The sequence below is a fragment of the Corythoichthys intestinalis genome, chromosome 10 (assembly GCF_030265065.1).
Source record: "Corythoichthys intestinalis isolate RoL2023-P3 chromosome 10, ASM3026506v1, whole genome shotgun sequence".
Classification (NCBI taxonomy): domain Eukaryota; kingdom Metazoa; phylum Chordata; class Actinopteri; order Syngnathiformes; family Syngnathidae; genus Corythoichthys; species Corythoichthys intestinalis.
The window spans coordinates 55705157-55732255 of NC_080404.1; the positions used below are offsets into that span (position 1 = coordinate 55705157).

General features: G+C 43.0%; 2 protein-coding genes across 3 annotated transcripts; one reads left to right on the forward strand and one right to left on the reverse strand.

Annotated features, from left to right (window-relative positions):
* The first annotated feature begins 256 nt into the window (after positions 1–256).
* LOC130923029 (lysophosphatidylserine lipase ABHD12-like) lies at positions 257–15892 on the forward strand. The gene is made up of 13 exons (XM_057848406.1): positions 257–670; positions 2708–2829; positions 2899–2995; positions 3394–3513; positions 8749–8779; positions 8839–8884; positions 8952–9081; positions 9155–9192; positions 11426–11505; positions 11574–11656; positions 15438–15516; positions 15579–15706; positions 15764–15892. The coding sequence occupies exons 1-13, from the start codon at positions 525–527 to the stop codon at positions 15798–15800; spliced, it is 1137 nt and encodes a 378-aa protein (XP_057704389.1). The 5' UTR covers positions 257–524; the 3' UTR covers positions 15801–15892.
* A 118-nt stretch (positions 15893–16010) lies between these two features.
* On the reverse strand, positions 16011–21785 carry LOC130923031 (cytochrome c oxidase assembly protein COX20, mitochondrial). Of its 2 annotated transcripts, none has more exons than XM_057848410.1 (5): positions 21547–21785; positions 21434–21478; positions 18225–18339; positions 18085–18148; positions 16011–18021 (listed from the first exon to the last, which is right to left on the reverse strand). In XM_057848410.1, exons 2-5 carry the CDS (start codon positions 21464–21466, stop codon positions 17877–17879), a joined length of 357 nt encoding a protein of 118 aa, XP_057704393.1. In that variant the 5' UTR covers positions 21467–21478; positions 21547–21785; the 3' UTR covers positions 16011–17876. The 2 variants fall into 2 exon arrangements, with proteins under 2 accessions (XP_057704393.1, XP_057704392.1); XM_057848409.1 differs by adding an exon at positions 20646–20766 and having other exon boundaries at positions 21434–21785.
* Between the last annotated feature and the right edge of the window lie 5314 nt (positions 21786–27099).

Here is a 27099-nt window from a genome sequence, read left to right on the forward strand (position 1 = left end):
AACATCATGCCCTCGCTTATTTCGCTAGTTTATTTGTTGTTAAATGGACCATGGAACCATCTTGAACGAACCCAGTGTCACTGAAGGGGTCAATCTTCAATCTGATTAGGAAGTACTCGTTTTTCCCATGCAACCCGGAGACATTGGAAGCAGCACGGCGCAGTCACGTGCAATTGTAAACACATGATTGACGAATTTAATTAACAACAACACGTTCTCGCTTATTCTGCGAGTTTATTTATTGTTAAATAGATCGCGGAAGCATCTTGAATGAACCAGGTGTCCCTGAAGGGGTCCGTGTTCAATCTAATTGGGCTGTTCTCGTTTTTCCCACGCAACCCGAGAAGGTCGAAGCAGCACCACGAGATCACGTGCTTCCACGTGCCGGCGGTGATTGGTTGCCCATTATCCGCTAGCTTGCGGTGCCTGAGCCGGATTTCGCGTCTCGCTCCCCCGGCTTGGAGGCTGCGTCGGCCCGCACGGCGTCCACCAGCCGCCCGCCGCCACTCCCTCCTTTTGCGGATATGCGGAAGCGGACACCGCCGACGACTGCGGGAAGGGAGGAGCGAGACGACGTCGCCGAGGAAACATCGCGGCCCGTGGCACCTCCGGGGCTCGAACCGACGACGCCGGCTACTGTTCCGGCCGCCGGTATGAAGACCTTCGCCAGGTGGGTCGCCATCTTTTCGATCACTTCCTCGCTTTGATTGATTTTGCGATGCTTATGCAAAGGTCACCCCGCCCAGACGCAGCGTTGTGTTGACGCTAGAGGTGTTTAGTAACGCGTTACATTTTCCCAGTTACATTGAGTTGAGTAACTTGGAGTAAAATGTGCTTTTACTATGCCATGCTTTATACTAGAAAATGAAATGTAGCTTTATTGTGGTAGGTAAACATCAAAGTCAATTCCTATAGACTTGGGGCAATTTGGGGTCCCTTTTTGGGTTTGGGGGCATTTTAAGGACACTTCCTGTGGATTGTGGGTCACTTTTTGTGAGTTAGGGGGTCACTTCCTCTTGATATTTGGACACTTCCAGTTGATTTTTGGGGCATTTTGAGGTCCTTTCCTGTTAATATAGGGTCACTTCCTGTCATTTTGAGGCATTTTGGGGTCACTATCTGCTGATTTGGGGGCATTTCAGGGTCACTTCCGGTTGATATGAGGTAACTGTGGTATCAGGACAGTTAGTGTTGATTTTGGAGCATTTTTGAGGTCGCTTCCTGTCATTTGGTGGCATTTTGGGGACACTTCCTCTTGATTTGGGGGCGTTTTGGGGTCACTTCTGGTTGGTTGGCGGCATTTTTTGGCACTTCCTAGTTCCTATTGATATCAGGACACTTCCAGTTGATTTGGGGGCATTTTGAGGTTACGCCCTGTTGAAATTGGGTCACTTCCTGTCATTTTGAGGTATTTTGGGGTTACTTCCTATTGATATCGGGTCAGTTCCTGCTGCATTTCAGGCTCACTTTCTGTTGATATCAGGTAACTGATATCAGGACACTTAGTTTTGATTTTGGAGCATTTTTTGGGTCACTTCCTGTCATTTGGAGGCATTTTGGGGTCACTTCCACTTGATTTGGAGGTATACTGGGTCACTTCCTGCCAGTTGGTGGCATTTTGGGGTAACTTTCAGCTGATTTGGGGGTATTTCAGGGTCGCTTCCTGTTGCTGTCGGGTAACTGTGGCACCAGAACACTTCCTGTTTATTTTTGAGGTCACTTCCTGTTAATTTTGGTCATGTCTGTCATTTTGAGCCATTTTAGGGTCAATTCCTCTTGATTTGGGGGCCTTTTGGGAGAGGGGAGTGTGGAGAGTACTTATATAGCGCTTTATCTACATTATTACAAGGCCCAAAGTGCTTTACATCAGCACACATTCACACACCAATGGTGCTACTCCCATGCAAGGAGCTGCCAACACATTGGGGGCAAGTTAGGGTTCAGTGCCTTGTCCAAGGGCACTTCGACAGTGGGCAGTCATAGCCGGGAATCGAACCACTGACCATTCGCTCCCAGGACAACTCAAGCTACCAATTGCCGCCCACTATGGTCACTTCTGGTTGGCTGGCGACATTTTGGGCCACTTCCTGTTGATTCAGGACACTTCCTGTTGATTTTGGGGGGCATTTTAAGGGAATTTCCTGTTGATTCCGGGGTATTCTGGGATCACTTCATGACATTTGGAGTCATTTTTGGGTTACTTCTTGATTTTGGGGCAGTGTGGGGTCAGTTCTGGTTGGTTGGTGCCATTTTTGGGCCACGTCCTGTTGATTCAGGACACTTGCTGTTGATTTGGGGGGCATTTTAAGGTCACTTCCTGTTGATTCGGGGGTATTCTGGGATCACTTCCTGTCATTTGGAGTCAATTTTTGGGTCACTTCTTGATTTGGGGGCGGTGTGGGGTCAATTTTTGTTGGTTGGCGCCGTTTTTTGGGCCACTTCCTTTTTAGTTTGGGGCATTTTGAGGTCACTTCCTGTTGATATCAGGCAACTTGTTGATTTGGGGGCCTTCTGGGGTGACTTCCTTTAGTTTGGGGGCATTTAGGGGTCACTTCCTGTTGATTTTGGCGTATATTTAGATATTGATTTCCAGTAAAGATCTGCAAAGTTTTTGTGCCATTGAAACAAATGGCGATAGACATCCAATCCAATTGGACTAGGGTCAGACAGTTAATTGTGACCGGCTGACCTTTGACCTCCCTGGCAGGAGCGGCGTCCTGTCCAAAGTGAAGCGCGCCGCCCGCTGGCTGCTGTTTATCTACATCTGCATCCCCTTCATCATCAAGCTGTGTCCGTCCATCCAAGCCAAACTGGTCTTCCTCAACTTCGGTGAGTCGCCGCCGTGGCGTTGCCGCCGCCGCTCCTTTCCATGTTAAAATCCCGCCCTCTTCGCGTCAGCTAAAGTACCCCTCTTCCTTGACCTCACGCGACCGTCGGACTTTGGCCTCAACCACACGCTCAACTTCTACCTGCGGCCGCTCGACATCGGAGTCTGGTAAGATCAGAGTTGGGTAGTAACAAGTTACATTTACTTGAGTAACTAAAGTACTTTTACCATGATATACTTGAGTCGATGTGTGAAGAAGAAACATTACTCTTACGACTGCTAATGAGATTGTTTTAAGAATAAAATGTAAAGCAGTTACTCAGTACTTGAGTAGTCTTTTCACCGAATCCTTGACTTGTACTTGGGTACATTTTTTAGATGACTACTTTAACTTTGAGTAATAGGATTTAAGTACTCTGCTCTACTTGTTATTTTAAAAAGAAATAGTGAGTAGTTTTACCACGCCATACTTGATAGTGTAACTTGAGTAGATGAGTGAAGTAGAATATCATTTTGAAGTATTCCTAGTCTTACTTGCGTACAAAGTAACGATGGTTGCGTGTCAGGCACACGGTTCCTGCTGAGATGTGGAGAGAAGCTGAAGGCAAAAACCGAGAATGGTTTGAGTCCACACTAAGCTCCGCCCATCCGGCCATTCTGTATCTCCATGGAAACACTGGGACCAGGTCTTACACACACACACATACACAGGCAGGGGTGTCCAAACTTTTGTCACCACTTCCAGAAAAATCAAAGGATGAAATCCAAAAAAGCTATAGGCTTTTTAAATATATATATAAACTATTAAGTTGTATATGAGCCAAAGTATGAAAATAAGTGAGACTTGTAGTACAGAAAACATGGTATTCCATTTAAATTGAAGTCATTGGCTGCCATTGGCAACAATAGACGTCCAATCCATTTTGACTGGGAAGGATGCCAGGGTTATTTCTGGTCACTTCCTATTGATTTGGGAGCACCTAGAGGTCACTTTCTTTTCATTTTGATGCATTTCGGGGTCACTTCCAGTTGTTTCCTTCACAGTTTTGGGATGTTTACAGTGACAATATAGGATACTAATCCAAATTAATAGGATGTGACCTGATATAAACAGGAAGTAACCCCAAAATGCCCCTAATTCATTAGAAAATGACCACAAAATAGAAAGTGACCCGATATCAACAGAGAGTGACTCCAACTGACCCCAAATAATCAGGAAGTACCCTGAGATTAAGAGGTAGTAACCCTGAAATGCTTCAATATCAATAGGAAGTAACTCTGAAATGACCCTAAATCAATAGGAAGTGAGCCCAATTGACCCAAAATCAACAGGGAGTAGGGATGGAAAAACCGAGGCTTTCCGAAACAATGAACCACTTTTGAGACAATGGCGTACCGCAAGCAACACGTCACTTCCGCTCATTAATATTCATGACATTAGCTACTGTTGCTAAGTAGGGACAAGCCACCGTTTGTCCCTAATAGGAAATGAATGGAAATCATGTACGAAGGAGATGTTTACAGAGCTAAACCTACCAATTCTCTCCAAAAATGGTGTGCCTGGTGCCAAATTGACTGGCAAAGATATGGAAGAACATAAAAATGTTCAGTTAAAGAAAGAGATGGCTTTAGTGTCGAAGGCTGAAAAAGACGAAAAAAATGAGCCGACCTAAGCATAGCTTTAGCTTTTTTACAGCACAACGTTATGCTAAAAGAATAAGTTAAAAATATAAAAATGGCTTACCTCTTTGTCCTCTGAAAGGCCATGCCAACCCAACATAATATTTACTGCATATGAAATGTGAATGGATTCACCGAGCTGGTGTTAAAGTCCGCGCAAGTTGATTCGGTCTTCACATTTTTTCCTCCCGAGTTTTTGGTTTCCGGAAACATAAGAAGAAACATCCTTCATGTGTCGTAATGTCTAGAGTCGTTTCTACAAGTTCCAAAAAAGCAATGCGTGATCGGCATGTTCGTGTTTGAAAGATTACCGGCGAAAAGTAGCACAAATTACGTTAAGTCTATGCGAGGGCGGGTCTATAATGTCCCACTTCGGCTTTACGATGCGACGTCAAGGTCTAAAAATAGCCTGCGTGCGGTACGCCATTGCCTCAGCATTACATATCTTCAATAGAATTAAGTGGATGTCGTCTATTTCAACTGTGAGATCGTGTTGTCATTAAGTGTGATTTACACAATTAAAGTTGACCTTTTTAAGCCCATGTCATTGCTTTGTCTGTGAAGACGTGTTCAAAGCAGTATTTGTAATAAACGACAGTGCTAGTCTTGTTAGTGGCTCGTCCTAGATGTCGGGGAGTAACTCTGTATTGTTAGTTTTTGTAAATATTACAGTACAGTAAGCACAGTGCTTGGGAACAGGGATATTATTTATTGCATATTATAAGGGTTTCGATGGAAATAATTGAGCCGAATAAAATTAAGGAAAGGTTTGTGAAATATTTTATTTTTTAATTAAGTATAATTTTTGGGGGGGGTGGTTGAGATAAGAGATAATGATATTCCCACTCCTGACTTGAAAATGAGCAAATGTTTGTAGCACTCGCAAAAATTCCTCCTCTTAAAAAACTGCCGAATAACTGCTGAATAACATCCCATCTCTAACAGGGAGTGACCCAATACCAACAGCAAGTAACCCTGAAATGAACCAAAATCCAAAGGAAGCGACCCGATTAACAGGTGACCCAATAAACAGGAAGTGATCAGATATCAACCAGAAATAATCCTGAAATGCCCCAAAATCATCAGGAAGTGACCAAATATCAACAGGAAGGAACACTGAAATGACCCAAGATTGAGAGGAAGTGACCCGATCTCAATGAGAAGTGACTCAGAAATGTCCCCACATCATCAGGAAAAGACCCAATATCAGCAGGAAGACCCAAAATCAATAGAAAGTGACCTGATCACAGGAAATGACCTGAAATCAACAGGAAGTACACTGAGATTAAAAGCAAGTAACCCTGAAATGCTTTAAGTGCCTATGACAGCAAAAAGCATGTATAGTTCATATTTCACGCGGTATTTTATGCTCCTTAATGAAATGGACCGCTTGGATGTATGTGGACCCGATCATTTTACATATTCATATACATACATACATATAATTTTTGAATCCCGGGCCATGAAAACTTCTGGCTCCAGTCGGCGTGAGGACGAATGCGACTGTGATGTCACCCGGGTCAGTATCTCACAATACAGCATTGCTTTATAGCATGCAGATGGACTGCGGATTCAGCTGATTTTGCGGATTCATTCGTTTATTTTTCTCATCACACCAGCCAAATGTGCTGCAGAAAATTGTTGCTGCACCAGGAAGAGGCGTGTGAGCCGTTTTGGGTTTCAAAAATTTCATGTCCCCCCACGGACATTGGCCAAGACAAGTCTGACAACTGTGCGACCATTGGACTTACAAGGAAGTGAGTAACTACGTGTTTTGTATTATGTCAAAAACTGGGATCATGGCACACGTTTTAATACGGAGGTGGCCTGCATTTTGTGGCTGATTGTCCGCCGAGAAGGCCACTCGGCTGACAACCGGCGGCTTATCGCAGACACCTCTCGATCCTCTTCGCGTACCCGCTGAGAGAAGGCTATATTCGGCTTATGCTCGTGAAGCCCCCGCTCTTGTCTGCGGTTCGCCATTTCGTCCAGACTTCCAGCCCCCTCTGCCCTCTTTGTGTGCCCAGCAATAGACCACTATCCTCGGGTTGGGCTCGGGCCGCCACGTGCTCCTCCGACGTCGGCCGGTTTGTCCGGTCATCATTCTACAGCTGCTTCCCCCTCAACGAGCACTCCTGCCCGCAGCAGGGGAACGACGAGCTTTTAACCTGCTCGCCGCAAGTTGTCGGTGAAGACAGTTAACCCCGCCGCCGTGGGATATGATCCGGGGTTGTTTTGTGTGATTTTTTGTTTTCGAAAGCCGTGAAAAAGACTTGGAAACGCTTCTCGGTTCTGGTTAGCATGTCAGCTAGCTGTCACACCTCCTGCTTTGTTTACGCTCTCCGAAGTCGGGCGCAGGAAAATGACAAAAGCCGGACTAACTCCGGAGGTGCTAGAAGTCAACAGTTTTGACCATTATGTAGTAATTCAGCCCGGTCGTACTGAATAAATGCATTTTTATTTCATATTCCATTTAGCACAAGACTGTTATTTGTCATGATCATACCATTTATTTAGCATTTGGGGGAAAACACTTAGATTAAAAAAAAAAATATCCTGTAAAAATATTGGAGTAGAGAGATTGAAACAATGATGACATTTTGCTGCTCTATGTCCTATTTTCTTGTGTCGTAATCTTCCCTCTCAATTGGTTGAATTCTAATCGTGACCCTGCCGACGTCATCCTCCAGCTGGGGACGCTAGAGCGCTATAATGACAGGCGTGGCTAAACGGCAGATTAAAAACTAATTTCTCGTCATCTGCGCTTTGCTAAATTGTTGTATATAGACGAATCGTCTCAAAATATGATTCTAATTCACATAATAATGCTATTTAAGATTTTTTTTTAATGCTGTCGCTGGCACTTTAATAGCAACAGGAAGTGTTGAAATTCGCCCCTCGGCCAAGGCACACGGAAACAGCGACAGCCGAACAAAGTGCCGCTTTGGCGATGCTACCTCCGCGCGCGCCAACAGGAAAAGGCGGAACTTTGCACATTCTCTTCTTACTTTAACCCTTTGTACTGACTCCGTGTTTCAAAAGTTTGAAGAACACTCACCGAAAACAGGTTGACAATTTATTCGTCGACAGTGGTCAAAAACAAGGCAAAAACAGACGACGGAAGGACAATTCTGGATCCAAAACAAGGCTATATGTTTCCGAGCAGCAAAATCTGTGTTATCTCAGTGTCCAGTCTTTTTAAAGTCCGTGGTGAAGCGGGCCGTGCCGAAGGTGTGTCCGAAGGTGTGTCTGGGCGTTGCTTTTGGGACTTCCCCTCTGTGGCCGGTTTTGTGCGGCTTAGGTTCGTGCGCGGATGGGACGCCCACTATCAACTTTGTTGTCCGGGCTGTGTCTACTTGTTTTAGGACAAAGCGCCTTGTCCTTGGAGTTTGCTGGGAGAGCTGACTGCAAGAGTTGGTGCGTCAATCTTGTTCGTGACGCACGTGTTGGGCTTCTGTGATAAGACGGCATTGTGTATCTCTTCTATTTCTTCTCATTAAACTATGGTGTGCTATTTATTTGATATCAGTAGTGCAGTCCTACCGTAAATATGAAAATGATACTATTTCCTGATTAATTATACTACGTGTGTTAGAGTAATGCAAACAGTTAGACGGTGCCTACGAGAAACTGTACCATTTTTCTCATTAGCCCGGATAAGGTGATTCACTTTACTGTGTCAAAGGGCATGTAGTGGAGTCTGCTTAAACAATAGTTAGATGAATGTGTTAAGACCAATGCAAACAATTATATGGTGTGTGCGATGACAGTACCTTTTCCCTTCAGAAGTGACCCAATATTAACAGGAAGTAATCCTGAAATGCCCCAAAATCATCTGGAAGTGACCCAAAATAATAGTAAGTGACCCAGTTAATAGGAAGTGACCTGATATCAATGGGAAATATCCCTGGAATGACCCAAAATCAACAGGAGAAGACCCGATATCAATAGGTGTGACCTGATCACAGGAAGTGACCCAGAAATAACCCCAAATCAACAGGATTAGATCCTAGCCCTGTCAATAGAAGACAACAACAAAAAATCTAATGATTTGCATGTCTAGGCTTTGACTTTGATGGGTTGCCCCTACCAACACGGCTGCCTTGAAGCCATGTTGCTAGGGGCGATGAAAGGTCACAAAATGTTGCTACGCGCTAATAAAAACTGGGCTGCAGTTTGGACACCCCTGCACAAAGGCACCGCCTTTAAGCGCCACGCTAACTAACGTCGTGTGCTCGCAGAGGCGGCGACCACAGAGTTCAACTCTACAAGGTAAGCGTTCGACAGAATCAGACGGACGAGACGACGAACCGACGCCAGTCTTCTTTCAGGTCCTCAGCTCATTAGGCTACCACGTGGTCACGTTCGACTACAGAGGTGACTAAACGCTCGCCGGTCGGCGCCTTTTCCCCGCCTCGCTAACCGATAGCGTCGGCACGGACAGGCTGGGCCGATTCTCCGGGCTCGCCGTCGGAGGGCGGTATGACGTCGGATGCGCTCTTCATGTACGAGTGGGTGAAGAAGAGGCGGGGTCGAGGTCCGCTCTACGTCTGGGGTCACTCGTTGGGCACGGGGTAAAGAGGGGGCAATTCCGATGTGGCGACTGTGGCTCCGCCCCCCTACTCATTTCTCCCTCTTGTGTTTCAGCGTCGCCACCAACTTGGTCAGACAACTGTGCGACCGAGGTAACGGCCATTTTTAGCCAGACTAAAACCGCCGTATTTAAGATCCAGTGGCCAAAAACGGTACTGCAACTATGCTTAAAATACTGAAGAACACAACATTTGGGTTGCCAGATTAGTGTTTTGCAATCTACTTTTTTGGTAAAAGTAATCTACTTCAGCTAACAAAGTCCACACAAACGTTAGCAATGAGGCTAACAAACTACATGCTAATGTTAGGGTGCTTTGCTGTGCTAGTCAGTCACTTCCTTTTGATTAGGGGGCTTTGCAGGGTCACGTCCTGTACGCTTTGGATCACTTTCTGTAGATTTTAAATCAAATCAAATCAAATTTATTTATATAGCCCTTTACAAAACCCGAAAGGTCCCCAAAGTGCTTTACAACAAAGACAAACATGGCACATAGTAAATAAAAGGCAGGAAAGTGTTATAAAATGACATTAGGAAGAAAAGAAAAGAAAAAAAACGAACCATCGCATCACGATTAGTCAGACACCAAACAAAACAATAAAACAGATAAAATCCGAAAACATTAAAAACCCAAATTTTAAGGTATTGATAGGACACTTCCTGTTGATTTTGAGCGACTTTCTGCACATTTTGGGGCATTCAAGGTTGCTTCCTGTCAATTGGGGTGACTTCCTGTTGATTTTAGGGCATTTCTGGGTCACTTCCTGTCGGTTTTAAATCACTTCCTGCACATTTTGGGGCATTCCAAGGTCACTTCCTGTCGATTTGGGAGCATTTTGGGGTCACTTCCTGTTGATATCGGGGGGGAGGGAGGGGGGGGGGTGTCTATTGGAAATGAATGTGGCCGAAATCAACAGGAAGTGACCCAGAAATGCCCTGGATTCTACAGGAACAGGATCTCAAGCTATAACAATAGGAAATGAACCCAAAATGTTCCCAAAACAACAGGAAGTGACCCGACACTAACAGGAAGTGACCCCAAAATGTCTCCAAATTAATAGGTGACCTGATATTAATTGGAAGTGACCCAGAAATGCCCTAAAATCAACAGGAAGTGACAAACTAACAGGAAATGATCAAAAATACACATTAAATGACAATGGAACTCATGGAGGTGACCCAACAATAAACAGGAAGTGACCCGTACAAGACCGAAAGTGACCATGAACAGGAATTGACCCTGAAATACCCTAAAATCAATAGGAAATGAGCCCAATATGCTCTTAAAACAACAGGAAGTGACCCAACACCAGCTGGGATTGACCCCTCAATGCCTCCAATTTAACTGGAAGTGACCTGTTATCAACAGAAAATGACCTCAAATGAACAGGAAGTGACCCAGAAATGCCCTAAAATCAACAGAAAGTGACAAACTAACAGGAAATGATCAAAAATACACATTAAATGACAATGGAACTCATGGAGGTGACCCAACAATAAACAGGAAGTGATCCGCACAAGACCCAACGTCGACAGGAAATGACCATGAGCAGGAAGTGACCCTGAAATACCCTAAAATCAATAGGAAATGAGCCCAACATACTCCCAAAACAACAGGAAGTGACCCAACACCAGCTGGGATTGACCCCTAAATGCCTCCAATTTAACAGGAAGTGACCTGTTATCAACAGAAAATGACCTCAGATGAACAGGAAGTGACCTGATATCAGTAGGAAGTGACCCAGAAATGCCCTAATATCAACAGGAAGTGACAAATTAACAGGAAATGCTCTAAAATGAACAGGAAATGATCAAATCTACACATTGAGTGACAATGGAACTAATGGAAGTGACCCAACAATAAACAGGAGGTGACCCGCACAAGACCCAACGTCAACACGAAGTGACCATGAACAGGACGTGACCCTGAAAGACCATAAAATCAACAGGAAATGAGCCCAAAATGCCTCCAAATTAACAGGGAGTGATACAGAAATGCTCTAAAATCAACAGGAAGTGACAAATAAACAGGAAATGCTCTAAAATTAATAGAAAAATGATCCAAAATACATATTCAATGACCATTGAACTCATGGAAGTGACCCAACAATCACCAGAAAGTGACCCAAACAAGCCCCAAATCGACAGGAAGTGACCATGAACAGGACGTGACCTAGAAATACCTTAAAATCGATAGTAAATTACCCAAAATGTAGAGGAAAGGACTCTGGGATTCCCCTAAATGGGCAGGAAATGACCCAAAATCAACAGGAAATGATCCGTAATGTACAGGAAGTGATATTTGGAATGCGGTGTTTTTATTGCAGGAAGTCCCCCCGACGCCTTGATCCTGGAGAGTCCTTTCACCAACATCAGAGAGGAGGCCCGCAGCCACCCCTTCGCCACGGTAACGCCTCCCCGCGTCGCACCTCCCGCGACCCGGCACGGCGTGACTGTGGACCTTGTCGTCGGCAGCCGTACAGATACATGCCGGGTTTCGATTGGTTCTTCCTGGACGCCATCACCGCTAACGACATCCGCTTCGCCAACGACGACAAGTCAGTTCCCTTTAGTCCTTATTTGTCCGGAGGCCACTTCATGTACCGTATTTTACCGTCTAAAAGTCACTCTTTTTGGATGACCCCGCGACTTAAATACTCAAGTGCGACTTATAAGGAAGTCACCCCGACATGCCCCCAAATCCATAGGTGACTGATATCAAAAGGACCCGAGAATGTCCTCAAATCAACAGGAAGTGACCCTGAAATGTCCTCAAATCCACAGGAAGTGACTCCAAAATGACCCGAAATCAACATAAATTACCCTGAGATTAAAAGGAAGTAACCCTGTAATGCCTCAATATCAACTGGAAGTGACTCCGAAATGTCCCCAAATCCACAAGAAGTGACTCCTAAACGACCCAAAAGCAAAAGGAAGTACACGAAGATTAAAAGGAAGTGACCTTGAAAAATCCCCAAATCAACAGGAAGTAACCGCAGAATGCCCCAAATCAATAGGAAGTAACCTCGGAATGCCCCCATACTCTGCAGGAAGTGACACTGAAATGCCCCAAATCTACAGGAAGTGACCCCAAAATGCCCCCAAATCTACAGGAGGTGACCCCGAAATCAACAGGAGCCCCAGAATGTCTTCAAATAAACAAGGAAGTTAACCAATATCCACAGGGAGTGATCTTGAAATGCCCCCAAATCTACAGGGAGTGACCTAATATCAACAGCAAGTGACCCCAAAATATCACCAAATCAACAGGAACCCCAGAATGCTTTTAAATCAACAGGAAGTGACCCAAAATGCCCCCAAATCTACAGGACGTGACCCTGAAATGCTCCAAATTGAACAGGAAGTGACCCTGAAATTCCCGCAAATCAACAGGAAGTGACCCTGAAATTCCCCAAAATCAACAAGTGACCCCCAAAACATCCCCAAATCAACAGGGACCCCAGAATGCCTTCAAATCAAGATGGAAGTGACTCAATACCCACAAGAAGTGACCCCAAAATGCCCCCAGATTTACACTAAGTGACTCTAAAACGCCTCAAATCTACAGGAAGTGACCCCAAAATGTCCCCAAATCAACAAGAACCTCAGAATGCTTTCAAATCAACAGAAAGTCACCCCGAAATGCTCCCAATTCAACAGGAAGTGACCTCGAAATGCCCCCAAATCTACAGGACGTGACCTTATATCAACAGGAAATGACCCCGAAATATCCCCAAATCAACAGGAACCCCAGAATGCCTTTGAATCAATAAGGATGTGACCCAATATCCACAGGAAATGACCCCGGAATGCCCCCAATCGATAGGAATTGACCTTAAAATGCCCCCGAATCTACAGGAAGTGACCCCGAAATTTCTCCTAATCAACAGGAACCCCAGAATACCTTCTAATGAACAAGGAAGTGACCCAATATCCACAGGAAAGGACCCCGGAATGCCCCCCAATAAACAGGAAGTGAACTCGAAATGCTCCCAAATCTACAGGAAGTGACCCCGAAATGCCCCCAATCTATAGGAATTGACCTTAAAATGCCCCCGAATCTACAGGAAGTGATCCCAAAATTTCCCCTAATCAACAGGAACCCCAGAATACCTTCTAATGAACAAGTAAGTGACCCAATATCCAGAAGAAGTGACCCTGAAATGCCCCCAAAGCTACAGGGAGTGACCTAATATCAACAGGAAATGACCCTGAAATATCCCCAAATCAACAGGAACCCCAGAATGCCTTCAAATCAATAAGGAAGTGACCCGATATCACCAGGACAGGACCCCGAAATGCCCCCGAATAAACAGGAAGAGACCCTAAAATGCCCCCAAATCTATAGGAAGTGACCCCGAAATGCCCCCATATCTACAGGAAATGACCTTAAAATGCCCCCAAATCTACAGGACGAGACTCCGAAATGCCCCCAAATCAACTGGAACCCCAGAATACCTTCTAATGAAAAAGGAAGTGACCCAATATCCATAGGAAGGGACCCTGAAATTGCCCCAAATGAACAGGAAGTGACCCTGAAATGCCCTCAAATCAACAGAAAATGACCCTGAAATGCCCCCAAATCTATAGAAATTGACCTTGAAATGCCCCCATAGCTACAGGAAGTGACATTAAAATTCCTCCAAATCTACAGGAAGTGACCCCGAAATGCCCCCAAATCAACTTGAACCCCAGAATACCTTCTAATGAACAAGGAAGTGACCCAATATCCACAGGAAGGGACCCCGAAACCCCCCCCCAATAAACAGGAAGTGACCTCGAAATGCTCCCGAATCTACAGGAAGTGACCCCGAAATGCCCCCAATCTATAGGAATTGACCTTAAAATGCCCCCGAATCTACAGGAAGTGACCCCGAAATTTCTCCTAATCAACAGGAACCCCAGAATACCTTCTAATGAACAAGGAAGTGACCCAATATCCACAGGAAGTGACCCTGAAATGTCCCCAAATCTACAGGGAGTGACCTAATATCAACAGGAAATGACCCTGAAATATCCCCAAATCAACAAGAACCCCAGAATGCCTTCGAATCAATAAGGAAGTGACCCAATATCCACAGGACAGGACCCCGAAATGCCCCCAAATAAACAGGAAGTGACCCCAAAATGCCCCCGAATCTATAGGAAGTGACCCCGAAATGCCCCCATATCTACAGGAAATGACCCTAAAATGCCCCCAAATCTATAGGACGAGACTCCGAAATGCCCCCAAATCAACTGGAACCCCAGAGTACCTTCAAATAAAAAAGGAAGTGACCCAATATCCACAGGAAGGGACCCTGAAATTGCCCCAAATGAACAGAAAATGACCCTGAAATGCCCCCAAATCTATAGAAATTGACCTTGAAATGCCCCAAATCTACAGGGAGTGACCTAATATCAACAGGAAATGACCCTAAAATATCCCCAAATCAACAGGAACCCCAGAATGCCTTCGAATCTATAAGGAACTGACCCAATATCCACAGGACAGGACCCCGAAATGCTCCCAAATCTACAGGAAGTGACCCCAAAATGTCCCCAAATCTACAGGAAATGACCTTAAAATGCCCCCAAATCTACAGTACGAGACTCCGAAATGCCCCCAAATCAACTGGAACCCCAGAATACCTTCTAATGAAAAAGGAAGTGACCCAATATCTACAGGAAGGGACCCTGAAATTGCCCCAAATGAACAGGAAGTGACCCTGAAATGCCCTCAAATCAACAGAAAATGACCCTGAAATGCCCCCAAATCTATAGAAATTGACCTTGAAATGCCCCCATAGCTACAGGAAGTGACATTAAAATTCCCCCAAATATACAGGAAGTGACCCCGAAGTGCCCCCAAATCAACTGGAACTCCAGGATACCTTCAAATGAACAAGGAAGTGACCCAATATCCACAGAAAAGGACCCCGGAATGCCCCCCAATAAACAGGAAGTGACCTCGAAATGCTCCCAAATCTACAGGAAGTGACCCCGAAACACAAATTCAACAGGAAGTGACCCTGAAATGCCCCAAAATCAACAGGAAGTGACCCCGAAAAATCCCCAAATCATCAGGAACCCCAGTATGCCTTCAAATCAACAAGGCAGTCACCCTGAAATGCCCCCGAATCAACAGGAAGTGACCTCAAAATGCTCCCAAATCTACAAGTGAACCAATATCAACAGGAAGTGATCCCAAGATATCCCCAAATCCACAGGAACCCCAGAATGCCTTCAGATAACAGGAAGTGGCCCCAAAATGACTTCGAAACGCCCCCAAATCAGCAGGAAGTGACCCGAAATGTCCCCAAATATGGTTTCCCTTATTTTTAATTTCCCCCCCCCCAGCGTGAATCACATCTCCTGCCCGATGTTGATCCTCCACGCCGAGGATGACCACGTGGTTCCTTTCACTCTGGGCAAGCAGGTGAGACAGTCGTGGAAGGCGGCTAACCTATGTCCTAAGGCTCCGCCCCCTCCCTCTTTAAGCTTTACGAGGCGGCGACGCGCTCCGAGAGCCTGAGGGGTCACAAGGTGGAGTTTGCGGTCTTCCCGTCGGCGCTAGCCTACAAACACAAGTTCATCTACAGGAGTCCCCGGCTTCCCAAAATTCTCAGGTAGTTCCCGCGCCGTGTCTCCGTCCTCCTCACCTTTTGACTCTGGTTCTTTTTCAGCGAGTTCCTGGGCTCTTCTCACCCCGTCAAAGAGTGAAGAGAGTGACCGATGACAAAGACGTCGTGTTTTAATGCCGTAAATTATTGGAGACTGTTACACTTGAATGAATAAAGTATTTCCTCTTTTAACCTACGAATGCTTTTTTTCCCCCTTTAAATTAACGAATTAAAATGAGTTTACCACGAGTAGACGTCCAATCCATTTAAAACTGTCGGTTGCCAGCCAACGTTTGTTCGCTGTCAAACTCCCACCGCAAATGGATTGGACATCTACTTGTGATAAAGTCGTTGAAATTCACAGAAGTATGAAAAGATCTTTCTCTGCCCCTACCAAAATGGCCGCCCAGTGGCGACGTTCCCATTAAAGTCATTGACTTGAAAAGTCCTAACTAGCTTATTTCTCAAATCAATAATGTCAAAGCTTCTGTGGCTGCCATTGACAGCAATAGAGGTCCAATCCGTTTGAAAAGGGAGGTCTCGCAGCGAGTGAATGGACGTTCATTCACTGCCGACCCTCCCGCTTCAAAAAGATTGGACGTGTACTCGTGAAAACCCGTTCAAATTCACAGTAGTAGGTTCAAGAACTTTCATCGCCCCAACCGAAATGGCTTCAGGGCGGCCATGTTGGTGGGGGCAACTTTCCCATCTAAATCAATGCGTTGACATTAACTCATAACTTTCTCTTTTAAAAGATGGTTTTATATAAATGTCAAAGCATCTCAGTAGTTGCCATTGACTGTGTCTTAGGTCAGCCATGTTAGTAGGGGCGACCTTCCTGTCAAGGTCAATGCGTTGACCTGAAAATCAAGTCATAACTAGCTTATTTCTCATTTAAAAGGTGATTTTATCCATGTTAAAGCATCTATTTACTCATTGTCTGGCATTGATGGGGATGTTGGGTCGGCCATGTTTGTAGGGGCAACATCCCCATCAAAATCAATATGTTGACATTAAAAGTCAAGTCATAACTAGCTTATTTCGCTTTTAAAATATGACTATCAATGTTAAATTTACTCATTGTCTGCCATTGATGGGGCCTCAGGTCAGCCATGTTGGTAGGGGCAACGTCCCCATCAAAATCAATACGTTGACATTAAAATGAAGTCATAACTAGCTTATTTCTCTTAAAATATGATTTCATCAATGTCAAAACATCTGTTATTTACTTAATAGGTGCCATTGATGGGGCCTAGGGTCAGCCATATTGGTAGGGGGAATCTTCCCCAATGCATTGACATTAATATCAAGGCATAAATAGCTTATTTCCCTATTAAAATCTTACATTATCAATGTTAAAGCATCTGCTATTTACTCATTGTCTGTCAAAGTCATTGCATTGACATTAAAATCCAGTCATAATTATTGTGTCATTTAAAAGATGATTTTATCAATGTCAAAGCATCTGTTATTTACTCAGTAGCTGCCATTGATGGGGCCTCAGGTCAGCCATGTTGGTAGGGGCAAGATCCCCACAAAATCAATGCGTTGACATTAAAATCACGTTACAACTAGCTAATTTCTCTTTTAAAAGATGATTTCATCAATGTCAAAGCATCTGTTATTTACTCATTAGCTGGCATTAATTGTGCCTCAGGTCAGCCATGTTGGTAGGGGCAACATCGCCACCATAATTAATGCGTTGACATTAAAATCAAGTCACAACTAGCTTATTTGTATTGTAAAATTTGATTTTATTAGTGTCAAAGCATGTTATTCACTCAGTAGCTGACATAGATGGAACCTTGAGTCAGCCATGTTGGTAGGGGCGACCTTCCTATCAAAAGCAATGCGTTGATATTAAAATCAAGTCATAACTAGCTTATTTCTCGTTTAAAATGTGATCTTATCAATGTCAAACCATCTGCTATTTAGTCAGTGGCTGCCACTGACGGCGATAAACGTCCAATCTGTTGGAAGTGGGAGCGATCGCAGCGAATAAATGAACGCCCACCCTCTCAAGTCAAATGGATTGGATGTTCCTCGTGCTAAATCCATTGAAATTCACAGCAGAAACATGAAATGACACTCGCTTGAAAACGTTGGAAGAAGTGAAGAGCCTCTTTAATGTGTCCATTGAAAAGCAGCGAATGAAAGTCCCGGTCCTCGCCGGAAGTTAGCGTGCACTCACGTTGGGCGACGACTGAGCGGCACTGGCCGGGTCGGCAGCGGTCCCCTGATAGATCATCTGGTTTTGGATGCCTTGCCGAAAAATCCTCTGCTGCGCTCGCAGCCTGGCGTAGCTCCAACGACAGTAGCACCTGCAATATCGCGTCAAGTTACAATACTTTTTTTCCTCGTAACAGTAAGATGAAAGAACCCACCAGGATGCAAGTGTGCCCAGCACGAATCCCCCCGCTCCCACGTGGAAGGACCTTTTCAAGCGACCTGTGCACAAGGGCCCCGTGAGCACGCACGCGCCATCCACCTGTCATCTATCATATGTGCACGCGTGTCCACTTACTGGTGGCCAGAAAGTGCAGGAGCCCAGCTGCCAATGAGGCGCCGGCACCTTGAAGGACCGCCTCCCTGGCACACGGCGTCTTCTGCACGTCCAGAATCCCCAGCAGACGGTAGCTCTGCACACACACACCTTAGTTCAACTCATTGGACCGCCACTAACGGCGCTAGATCCGTTTCGACCGATCAAACGACGGCAGTTGAACTATCAATGGTGGTAGTTAATGAGTTCACAATAATAAATTAGAGCTAAAATATAAGTATATTTAAGAAAAAAATATCTATATGTTGATATTATAACCATAAAAACATGAATCCACAGAGGGAGACACACTGTATAGACCCTACTCACATGACGTCACAACCACGCCCCCGCGCCATATTGTCCGTCAACTCGTCGTTGTTGATGCATTACCGCTACGTAAATTCCTCCTATTATGGCGTGTTTTCTGCTCGTTAACATTAATAATCAAAATGGTGAAGGCGTGTGCGGCGGTCGGTTGCAATAACAGAGAAGATAGACGGAGAGACTTGAAGTTCTACCGTATTCGGAGAGGAGAGCAAGATGGACTGCTGCAATTCGACGAGAAAACTGGGCTCCAAACGATTACCACAGATTATGTAGTAGTCATTTTATATCTGGTAAGATGCATTTAATATATATTTAGAGGGTTTTGGGCTGACAACCACAATTAAGATCATTGCTAGGCTAATCGCCGACAACATACCGTTTGAAATTCAATTTGCTTATTTCTTCCACCATCTTTATTTTTTGAATAATATTTAGCTGGTAACAAGTGAAAGAAGCTGGCCTCGTCTACGGATCATCGGTTAAACAGGGGTGTCCAAACTTTTTGCAAAGGGGGCCAGATTTGGTGTGGTAAAAATGCAGGGGGCTACCTTGGCTGATTTACATAGAACAATATATTCAAGCAAATTTTAGCAAGCCCTTCTGTGTGTCACATTTGCTTTATTATTTTTTTTAATTCATAATTTCAAGTCTCGTCTTTGTGGCGTTCTCTTTCGACACTCGGGCTCTTGCGAAATACTGCTGCTGTGAAATTAAAGTAGCTTCAAGTTGCTATAATTTCTCGCTGCATATCTTCCCTGTAATGTCGTACATGTCAGCGTGTCTTGTTCGGTAATATTATCGCGTCACATCGAACTCTTTAAAAACAGCGACTGTCTCTTTGCAAATGAGGCAGACACAGTTGCTGCGTGTTTTATTGAAGAAATAGTCCAATATCTAACTATCGTTGAAGCGTCGGCCATCGCAGTCAACTTTTTTTTTAATTGATTGTCGCCATTTTAGAAAATTGGGTCACACGGGGTAATGTTGCTTAGAGTGCTGCTCTTAAAGTTTTTCAAACTTTCGTGAGAATAGGCTGATTTTGTGTGGACAAGTTAGTTGTAGATATCAGGGTAGCAGATGTCAGGCAGAGAGGGCGAAGACAGCGGGTTGAAAAATATCGATTTAGGCATCAAATATGGATCTGGCGAATGGATAGACTGAAGCTTTTCCACATAACGCCTTTTATGCAACGCATCCAATGAGTTTACAGCGTCTGAAAGCACCGGGGCTTCCATGAATTGCTCTATAAACTGAACGACTAATTGAAACCATTGAGAATAGGGCTAAACAGAAACGGACGACATGGCGGCCGGATACAGCGACACGTCATTCTGTGACGTTGGTGAGTAGGGTCTATAGACCCTACTCACGCGACGTCACAGCCACGCCCCCGCGCCATGTTGTCCGTATACTCGTCATGTTAATGCATTAGCGCTTCGTAAATTCCTCCTATTATGGCGTGTTTTTCTGCTCGTTAACATTAATAATCAAAATGGTGAAGCCGTGTGTGGCGGTCGGTTGCAAAAACAGAGCAGATAGACGGAGAGACTTGAAGTTTTACCGTATTCCGAGAGACCCGGAGAGGAGAGCGACATGGGCTACTGCAATTCGACGAGAAAACTGGGCTCCAAACGACTACCACAGATTATGTAGTAGTCATTTTATATCTGGTAAGATGCATTTAATATATATTTAGAGGGTTTTGGGCTGACAACCACAATTAAGATCATTGCGAGGCTAATCGCCGACAACATACACTCAGACGTTGTGAATGAACTACCTGAAAATATATAATTATAAGGGGATAATAAGACAGTTGTCATACAATTAATTTACAATTTCACTATTGAGGTCAAAAGCCAAAAAATAAATTCAACTAGGGACAATCTGGAGTAGTGCTATCGCACTTCATATTTATTACATATTATATATGTATGTAGTGAGAGTGCTATCGCTAAACCATATAAACATTAAAAGCCCTAGCTCCATTGACAAATGACATGAAATACATTAGACTTGACAGTGGATGTTAGCAAGAACAAAAGATTTTGAACTGAAAATTTCGTAACTCACCTTCACGAGCACAAGATTCCTGCCGAATTTTCGTGTACGAGGACCTGTTTCACCCAACCAGCAACGTAGCATTTATAAGCCTCCAAGCTCTTAAAGTTTTTCAAACTTTCGTGAGAATAGGCTGATTTTGTGTGGACAAGATAGTTGTAAATATCAGGGTCAGGCAAAGACGGCGAAGACAGCGGGTCGAAAAACATCGAATTAGGCATCAAATATGGAACGCATCCCATGAGTTTAAGGCGTCAGATAACACCGGGGCTTCCATGAATTGCTCTGTAACTTGCACGACTAATTGAAAACAATGAGAATAGTTCTAAAAAATACGGACAATGTGGCGGCCGGATACAGCGACACGTCATTTTGTGACGTAGGTGAGTAGGGTCTATAGAGGAATGACTGCTTTTTCGCCGATAAGCATCATGGGAGACGTTGTCCTTCTCAGAGGAGGTGAAAACGACTGCATTATCGTTTGAATAGATAAAATAATTCATAATTAACAGTATATTTACTCATTATTTAAACGTCTAAATACTGACTTGTCAATAAAAAACACCGTGGAAGTACAACTTTGACGACGGAACGTAATAGTTTCCTGTTTTTACTAGCTAGCTAAATTAACGTGTCTATTTGTATGTCGTAAACCTAATAAATGTACATATTTAAAATATATTCTCCGTTGTATTGGAGTATTTTTTGACATGTACGAAGACAGTCAACAAGACAAAAATGGCATGCTAACAGCTAGCAGGTTAGCTTGCTAAACTCAGTGAGTAAGGCGATGCACTAACCTTTTCATTGCTCGTTTCTTCTTCTTGTGACATTTTAGCTCGTACCTTTAAAAACACTTTTTCTCAGGTGGAAAAAAATATTTTGACAAAGAATTAAAGGAGAATCGCTTGACCTTTGCCGATGTAGACAAGTCCGTTCACTATTATGTCCGTTTTATCTGAAGAGGAGGAAATCTCGTTTACAGATTTAATTCCGCTTGCGAAGGCAACATTTGGAAAAGTACAAGCTATTGGCGCGAATAGCGGTTAATCCATTTTTTAATCCAATGATAGTTTAAAGTTGTAGGTCAAAATTGTTACGTTCATTTGTTGGAAAAAAGTATCATTAGCGGATGTCCGCTCGTTTTTAAGGTCCGACGTTTACGAGCATATTTTTTTAATTCCGCCTTATTATTATTATTTTTTAAATTATTATTTGTAGTAGAAAGCGTAAATATTCAAAAGCAAGTACTGGACACATATATGCGTAAAAGTAAGTACACAGAAAGAATTATACAAAGCATAACATAAAATTTATCTATCTAGCCATAGAACGTGACCAAAAAATGCCCCAAAACCAACTGGAAGTGACGTGATTCACCAGGAATTGACTTGGAAATGACCCTAAATCAACAGGAAGGAACCCTAAATGCTAGTGATGGAGAAACCAAAGCTTTCTGAAGCAGTGAATCAATATCAAGCAATGTGTCGAAATGGTTCAGTGTTACGAGGCATTTGACACAATTCAGTTTGATGACATCTGCTGGACAAAAATATATTGAACTTTCATAAAACCAAGTGTCATCTGAGCAACTAAATATGTGGGTCGTATGGTGGTTACATACTTTGCCTAATGTGCAAGCAGTAGTGGGTTCGACCCCTAGCATGAAATTTATTCTTTATTCTACCCCAGATTAATTAAAAATAATAATAATAATAACAAAAACAAAGAAAAAGCTGGTTTGTTACTTTTAAATGAAAAACGGAAATGCTTGTGGAATAGGGAACTCTTGATGGTAGGTGTATAGAATGCTAGTGACACTGGGATGGGGATTTGGGTGTTTCACACATTTTTATTTAAAAACAAAATCATCTCAGCAGCATTTGGTTTCAGCCGGTTCCTCTTTTTGCTAATGACCTCTCCAGCTTTTGAGAATATTCTCTCACATGGCACGAACAAATATACAAACTGGCAGATAGACAAACAAACACAAAAACTGACTAACTGACAGACACAAAAAGTAACGTGTGTGTGTGTGGGTGGGGCGTGTGTGTGCGTATCATATAAATCCGTGTATAGTGTCAATGAATGCTTATACTATGTGCATTTGCAAATTAATCTAATGTGTAATCTGACCTAATTTCACTTTACTCTCCTTCGTTCTCAATATGATGTAATGCGCGCAAAAGCTCTCCTCACAACCCACAACATTTTGAAGGATATTTCCCCTTTTTATAAGCATTGTGAGTTTGACTGAACCAAATTGACTTACTCGACCCCTCACTACCTGAGTGACACGTCCACGGTCACGGCCGACACGCGTGTGACATCACAACGCTTTGCTTCCGCGGCCAGGTGTTTTTCCACTGAATGAAGCGAGACATCAGTACAACGTATCGGAATACTTGTTGCCGCGAGCGCTCGACACTTGTCGGGCGTCTGCTTCGAGCGTGACGTCACTAGCTGTTCCACCGGATCCAGCGAGACATCGGGACGACTGATTCGTGATACTTCTGCCGCGAGCGCTCGACACTTGTCTCGAGCATCTGCTTCGAGTGTAACGTCACTACTAAATGCCCCAAAATCAACAGGAAGTGACCAAATATCACCCATAAGCAGGGGTGAAAGTGAGCCAGAACGGTCAGGAACGCAGTTCCGGTATAAGATACAGGGCCAGAACGCAGTTCCGGCATAAGATTCGGGGCCAGAATGCTGTTCCGGTACACGGTGCTTTGTTTCCGAAAATATTACGGCAACTGTCAAAATGCTATGTAAAAAAAAAAAAATGCTAAGCTGCCACACATACATTTCCTCTCCAAGAAGAAAACAATCTACCAACATCCGATTTATATTCACAAGTGTTAACAACAAGCATAATAAAGTGCTTGTGTAGTGTAATCCGTTTCCACCAATATTTATTATTTGTTTTATTCCACGAACGGCAAGGAGGTTTCCCCAGCTGCTGCAGTTTTCTGAGTCTGGCGATGATGAGTCATGTAAATGTGCAAAACGCCAGGACTCATTTATCCGTTCAATTGGCTGTCATACTGACATGTGATCAGCAGAGATAGTTAGCTCTAATTGGTTCAAATGTTCATGTTTTCTGGAGCAGCAAAAAAAAAAAGGTTGAATTGATGCGACAAAAAAGGGCAATGCAACATAAAATGGATCAAATCTTTAAGAGCAACGAAAGACATGAGGAGGCTTACTTATCATATTTTGTTTTATTTGATGGGGGGGTTCAGAACATCTGTGCTGTCAATGCGCACGTTGGACTTAAATTTGTTCATTTATGTTCGGCTATTTATTCATTTTCTTATGATTTAAAAAAGTCAATGTTTGCACGACCTTCCAAATATATTCCATTTCACTCTGCATAATATGTCGTTTGTACTTACTTTTCTGAATGTATGTTGCTCATATCTTAGTTATTAAAAAAAACAACCAAAAAGTAAATGTTTACATTAAAACTTCAACTTCAATATACATCCTATGTTCTTAAGTAGTTAAAATTGAGATTTGGCATTTAGTATGTGAGGAAATGAGGGAAAATAAAAATTAAGAGCTGGAGGTTGGGGTTATTGCTGTTTTTGTTGAAAAAAAACCAAACAATTTTTAATGAAAATCAGTTTTTGTATGTGTTATAGAAATAACTAGAGATGATGCCGATCGATCGGGTCCGATCACATCATTTTCAAAGTATCGGAATCGGCAAAAAAATATCGGCCATGCCTTTTTTCTTAATATATATATATTCTTTAATAAAATCGTTTTCTGATTGTATTTAATGTTACAGACATAATATGTCACACTCATCCAGAGTCTTTAGTTTAGGCTTAAAGTAGGGTTATCAAATTTATCCCAATAACGGCGGTAAAAAGTTTTTAAAAAATGTATCCCGTTAAAAAATTTAACGCAATTAATGCATGCGTTGCACGACCCACTCACGCATTGTCATGCTCAATCTGCAATGGCGCCATTTTAGCTATACAGAGAAATAAAATGCAGCGTAAACTGAGTAGAATGAATTTTGGCAGCCTTTGGAGGCTTATTTTAATTGGCTAAAGCCTTACAATCCCTCTCCCTACGATTAGAAATATCATGGGAAGCAATGTGGGAGAGCAAGGTCACAGTTGATCTTTTTCTTAACACCTTATTTTATTTCCCAACGCAGAGAAGATATATCAAGTGCTAGCACTACGCACAGTCACGGTTCCACTTCCCATCATGGTTCCACTTCCCATCATGCATTGGGGCATGGCTGCAGTATCATTTACTGAAAGCTCAACAAATACACTAGATGGCAATATTTAGCCACAATATACAAAGTCACAAGTCTTTCTATCTGTGGATCCCTCTCACAGGAACAATGTTAATAATGTAAATGCCATCTTGAGGATTTATTGTCATAATAAACAAATACAGCACTTATGTACTGTATGTTGAATGTATATATTCGTCCGAGTTTTATTCATTTTTTTCTTAATGCATTGCCAAAATGTATATGATCGGGAAAAATTATCGGGAATGATTGGAATTGAATCGGGAGCAAAAAAAAGCGATCGAATAGGGAAATATCGGGATCGGCAGATACTCAAACTAAAACGATCGGGATCGGATCGGACGCAAAAAAAACATGATCGGAACAACCCTAGAAATAAATGTGCTAAAACAAGTTTTCTTTGCATTTCAGTAGTGTAAGAGGTTTGACACACACCCCCGCCCCCCCAAAAAAGAAAGAAAAAATATAAATAAACACAATTTATGGCTCCAAGGCAACCTTCGCGTCAGGGAGTTCCGGCATGAAATTCTAGCCACTTTCACCCCTGCCCATAAGTCACTTCCATGTTTATTTAAGGGTACTTAAAAGTCACTTTCTGTTGAGTCTGGGACATTTCCCGTTAATTGTGGGGCACTTTGGGGTCACTTCTTAATTTTGAGTCGTTTCCTGCTGTACATTTTGGGACACTCTCAAGTCACTTCCTGTTAACATTCAGCTGTTTTTGGTCAAATAAATAATGACCACCAATGGAGATTTTTTTTTGTGGAAGTCTAATGAAAAATGAATACAATTTAAAATGAATGTGGAAGTTTTCTTTGTCAGTTTTGTCGGAATTGTACGCTTCTGCCGAAAACTGCGAGAAATTTCCCAGTGACGGTTTTAAAAAAAAGTAAAGGAAAACACACAATCAAGATTTTTCACTTTTATTTAGATCAAGGAAAATACTGAAATAATGTACTGAAATACTGATGTCAACAGTTTGTCAGGTTTTAGAGCACAGTTGAAGTGACGAGCTCTATCTAGTGGTGAAATCGAGCAGTGCAACATACTGTCATTCCTATTTACAGCGATCCTCCCTTCTTCGAGTTTCCAATTTTGCACCCTCAGTGCGTTGCGGATTTTTTCCCCCAAGAAAAGAATAAATAAATACGGTATTTTATTTTAGAATGTGAAGATACATGCATGTACAGTACCTGACAAAAGTGTTGTTGCTTATCCATTTTGTAGAAACAATTGCTAATAACCTGACTTTTAATCATTCAATTGGTTTCAGAAATGGCTCATATGAAAGCGAAGACCCTCCCAAATGATGTTGAATGTACAAAAATATATTTGTTTGACTGCAAAAAGATTTATCATTCAATGAAGGCATAAAGATCAAATTTTTGCGGGACAAAAGTTTTGTCGCCTACAGAAAGTAGTGTGAAAATTGAACAAAAAATGTACTTCAAATACAAAAATATGTTACATAACATAAGCGAATTAAGTGGTGGTGCTGTGAGATCCAAATTTAATATTTTGTATGACTTTGTATGATTCATACAATTTATCGATGAAGTCATCAGGAACATCAAAGAAAGCAGTCTTGCATGCCTCCCAGAGTTCATCAACATTCTCAGGTTTCGTCTTCCATGCTTCCTCTTTCATCCTACCCCAGACATGCTCAATGACGTTCATGTCCTGGAGGGATCTTGATCTTCTTTGCCTTGAGGAACTTTGAGGTAGAGATTGAAGTATGCGATGGAGCACCATCCTGCTGCAGAATTTTTCCCGTTTTATGGTTAGGAATGTAAGAGGCAGATCAAATTTGTTGATATTTCAGACTATTTATGTTGCCTTCCACCTAGCAGACACCCTCATATTGGATGTAACCCCAGACCATGATTTTGCCACCACCAAACTTCACTGTTTTGTGGCAAAAGGTGGATTTTTCGGATGAATCTTCCATTGAATTACACCACAGTCGCCGTAAATATTGCAGGAGACCTACTGGAGCCTGCATGGATCTGAGATTCACTCAGAAAACAGTGAAGTTTGGTGGTGGCATAATCATGGTCTGGGGTTACATCCAGTATGGGGGTGTGCGAGAGATCTGCAGGGTGAAAGACAACATAAATAGTCTGATATATCAACAAATATTAGCTGCCTATTACATTCCTAACCATAAAAAGGGACAAATTCTGC